General features: G+C 36.6%; 1 protein-coding gene across 1 annotated transcript in view; it reads right to left on the reverse strand.

Annotated features, from left to right (window-relative positions):
* Window positions 1-140: 140 nt before the first annotated feature.
* Window positions 141-4,437, reverse strand: part of Lypla1 (lysophospholipase I) — a 28,022-nt gene continuing 23,725 nt past the window's right edge. The window contains exons 7-9 of the mRNA XM_005362252.3: window positions 3,879-3,980; window positions 2,514-2,690; window positions 141-1,108 (exon numbers count right to left, since the gene is read on the reverse strand). Coding sequence (XP_005362309.1) covers window positions 1,055-1,108; window positions 2,514-2,690; window positions 3,879-3,980 — 333 coding nt within the window. The 3' untranslated portion in view covers window positions 141-1,054. The remainder of the gene's footprint in view (window positions 1,109-2,513; window positions 2,691-3,878; window positions 3,981-4,437) is intronic.

Genomic DNA, 4,437 nt, shown 5'->3' on the forward strand with positions numbered 1-4,437 from the left:
AAAAAAAAAAAAAAAATAAGTTTCTGATTGCTCATCTTGAACAGTATTTGGTTTCAAGCATAACATATATACAGAAAATGTAAACTTTAAACTTTGCTATAACATGTAACTGTTTTAGAAATTAGACTTCAAAACTGGTCTTAAATATTTATTTCTGAACATGCCAATATATTATTTACCCTTTAAGTTTTTTACAGAAAGATAAAACCACAAAATTATTAGGACTGAAGATTCTGGCAACTCTACAGTCTAAAGATGGACTAAGGTGCAGTTATTTGAGTATGTAAGTCTAAGTAATGTTTGATTTTTTTTTCAAATTACTTAGATTTGAAATACTGTATGTCTGTGATTCAGAGTGTCAGATTATAGTATATATCGACAGGTTTTTATAGCAGAGGCAATATTAGTCTTCTATAAAAAAATCAAGGAACAAAAACTTTTTTGTTTCTTGAGAGGAGAAAAATTAAGTAGAAGGAAAAGAACAGCCTGGTTCCCCAATAAAAAAGCCATTAATTGAGAAGAGCAGTATTACTTTTCTGACACTTGCTAGCATTGTCCCTGGTATCAGGGAGAATGTAATACCATCTAATTCTTGTGTGTTCCAGTCACATATACGTGACTACACCTATAAAATACAGATCCTGCATGGCGACTAAACAGTGTGGAGTGGAGCCATAGTCACTCACAGCATAACAAGTCACACACAGATATCTCAGCAGCTTGTTAGACCTCAGCAGACTTTTTCAAATGACGTAATAAAACTCTGGTCGTGGTATTTTATTTTGCTGAATTAATTTGAGAAAAAGAAGCTAGCTGTATCTCTTCATCTACTTTAATCCCAGTATATTCTGGATTGTATAAAACAGATGTATGTATAGAAACTTAAAAGGATCATTTCCCATGAGGGAGACATCATTTAGTCTGTACCATTGGTATATATTTGAAAAACATTTTAATACTGCAAACATTAGAAGCTTTACGATCAGGCAAGGGAAGGGTTCATACTCTACTACAGTGCTGCTGGTGAGCGTCTACACAAGGCCTCATAGTGACGTCAATCAACTGGAGGTAGGAGTTTATCAATGAACTGCTTGACATCCATCATTTCCTATTTGGAAAAAAATGATTTAATAAACAGCTACATAAGTCAGAAATTACAATTCCAAGATGCCAGTAATAAAACCCATGTAGGTGAGGATGTTTTACTATTACAGTAAAAGGGCACGTAAGAAAAATGAGGCTCCAAATGAAATCTGGGAATATTTCTTAGGATTATTATTATACACGCAAATAAAACACTGGGGAGTCAGGAAGTTCAGAATGACAATACCTATACAGAGAAGTTTAGTACTGTCTACTTACTAACAGCGGAGCATCAGGGAGTTTCCTTGTTGGAATGAAATGACACAGAGATAACTCTTTTGTGTGTCCCTTTCATAAAGAATTACATACAGCTACTCATTTGAAAGAATGTGTGTATGGAAACCACTTAGGTCTAAATCCATTTTCTTTGTTTTCTCAAGTCCCTGGCCCTCACTGGTCAACCAGCTTAGCTGTGTAGTGTATGTGCATCACTGAGAAGAGGCGAGGCATGAGAGGTCGATTTTGAGCACTCTAACCCCACCTCATAATTCCCTATAATACTGCACACCCCTCCTCTCACCCGTGCTGACCGGCCTCAGCCAAGGTCCTCATACGCCAGCACAAACACTCATTTTCTGTGTTTTACTCAAGATGAAAGCATCTTCAGCTACTCCTAAGTCTCCAGGGTTCTGTAACTCCCTACTCTTCTAGATTTAACATCTCCTTTCAGGGTGTGGGCAATGGAGGGCTGTCTAGGATCCCAAGCATGTTGGCCTTTTTGTGTACATCATATTACTACCCACTTCCTTTGTACCTAAAGCAAATGATTTAACTGTGCTCAATGTTTATATAACAGTGTTAGCTTGGACTACCCCAGGGATTGGCTATTCAAATTTTATTCTAGGCCATTACAAGCACCACCAAACCCATCCAGGTCTTTCTCTAAGTAACTATATCTCCTACTTCATCAAGAAGACAAAGGGCATGTAAGTTCCCAAGAGCCCTGCTCTCTCTCTCTCTCATCTCCTATTAACACTCACCTAATCCTGTTCCATCTTGACTCAAATGGTTTCTTCTGTTAAGGTAACACAATCCAACTATGGCCCCAGATGATCACATGATCTGTTATCCCTTCATCAAATATCTTTACCTACTCATAGATGTCTTTCTTCCATTTCATTAAAGAAGGCTCTCACTTTTTATAACTTAAATTTTACTAAATAAAAAGGTATACTTATAAATTGACCTTTGTAAAAGGTAACAGGTTTTTAAAATTCAGTTGAATAAGCTATCATTGAAAATTGTGTTAAATTGATTCAATTATGAATTAATTTTAAATCACCAAAATCCAAGTGTTATTTATTTGTATTGAAAATACAACATGGAAGATATGGAAGTAGTGGCTATCGTCACTGCTTCCAGACACCTACCTGCTGACATGAGCTATGCATCATGCCTTCATAAATTTTGAAGGTTACATTGGATGGATTTACTAATGCTTTTAGTTTCTCAACAGTAAGAGAACCAAACATTAGGGGAACTAAAGGGTCACAATCTCCATGGCACTGTAGAATAGAAATGTCTCTATTAGCACTATTGATAGGACCCTGCAAAACAAATATAAAAGGAATGTTATTTATCAGATATATAAAGCACTGTTCCAGATTCCTAAAAAGTACAGATATACATGCATATGCTATTTACTCATAAGGCAGTCAAGGATTTTAGTCAAGTAAACCCTCTATCCTTATATTCTCCCAACATCTTTAAGCTTTCAGGAGATACATGATTATTTTGTCATGTATTGTAATACACGTTTCCAATGAATCAGTTTCTTTAAGCCAATTACATATTGATTCATCTTTTATTTTCAGTATGTTTCATGAAAGGTAATCAATAACTATTAGCACACATTAGGTTAAGTCATGCTCTCCTCAACTTTATTAACTGAATTAAGTTAAGAATTAGCAATCTATTATATATAACACACTCAAAAGTTACTACATCACAAAAGACTGAACTCTAGGATAGAAAAGGAGTTTGGCAAATGATTACACCTGCAATGCCAGCACTTGGGAGGCTGAGATAAGAGGGTCAGAGATTTATGGTCAGCCTGGTCTATATACCGTCTCAAGAAAAAACATAAGAGCTACTTGAACACAGCAGTAATGAGCTAGAAAATGTTCAAGCCTCAGTGATTAATTCCCAGTACCGAAAACAAAACGTAAAGTAAAATAAAGAATCTGAAAATAATCTCCACATCTCTGATAGTACATAACATATTATGCCACTGTTAAAATATTATTTACAGTTTTATAACAAAATTCTGCAAATGACTATACTAAACATTTTAGTTAAAATGTGTATGTGAATATGTATCTTAAAATGTACCAAATAACTAAATGTAAGACAGACAAGCTTCTTAGTCTGCATATGTAAACCACAGGAAGGATATACAGATCAAGTGTAGTACTACACCACAAAGGAATAAAGAAATACTTTAAAAATAAGTTACTGTTGTAAGCCATGAACTTTGGGTAGTAATGTGTTTCAGTGTAGGCTCACCAACTGGAGCAAAGGTACCGCTATAGTGTGGGATGTCTACCGTAGGGGAGGCTGTGTGTAGAGCAGAAAGGAGGAAAAAGAGAACTCATTTCCCACCCAATTTTCTATAAACCTAAAACTCTAAAAAAGATAAAAAGCTGATTAATTAAAAGAAAAGATGACTTGCTCCTAAACATTGTCTGCTATCTCCTAAGATCTATAATCTCGTTTATTCGCCCCACACAAGCTACCTGTGGAAATGAAGCCCGAAGTGGAAGCCAGCAACTGAGCGCAGTGACGCCGGCCAGTTTCTGCTGTGTAGTAAGAGCAGTATACAAAGATAAAGCGCCTCCCTGGAACAGAAGCAGGGAGTTAAATGGAGCATATGAGAGAATTCTTATTACTAATGTTTATAAGAATATATACTGTGTGAAATCAAACCAGGTTAAGATGGGCATGGTGGCACACTTGGGAGGCAGAGGCATGTGGATCTCTAAGTTTGAGGCCATCCTGGTTTATATAGAGAGAGTTCCAGGACAGTCAGGGCTACACAGAGAAACCTTGTCTTGAAAAACCTAAGGGGAAAAGAAAATCAAATCAAGTAAAGAATGAAAATATAAAATCATGTAGTGATATTTTAACAAATAAAGCTTGCCTGAAGATCAGAGTGCAGAGCTGAGCCACTAGAGGCCAGGGAGTGGTGGCACACACTTTTAATCCACTAGAGGTCAGGGAGTGGTGGCACACACCTTCAATCCACTAGAGATCAGGGAGTGGTGGCACACACCTTCAATCCACTAGAGGTCAGGG

The sequence above is a fragment of the Microtus ochrogaster genome, linkage group LG5 (assembly GCF_000317375.1).
Source record: "Microtus ochrogaster isolate Prairie Vole_2 linkage group LG5, MicOch1.0, whole genome shotgun sequence".
NCBI lineage: Eukaryota > Metazoa > Chordata > Mammalia > Rodentia > Cricetidae > Microtus > Microtus ochrogaster.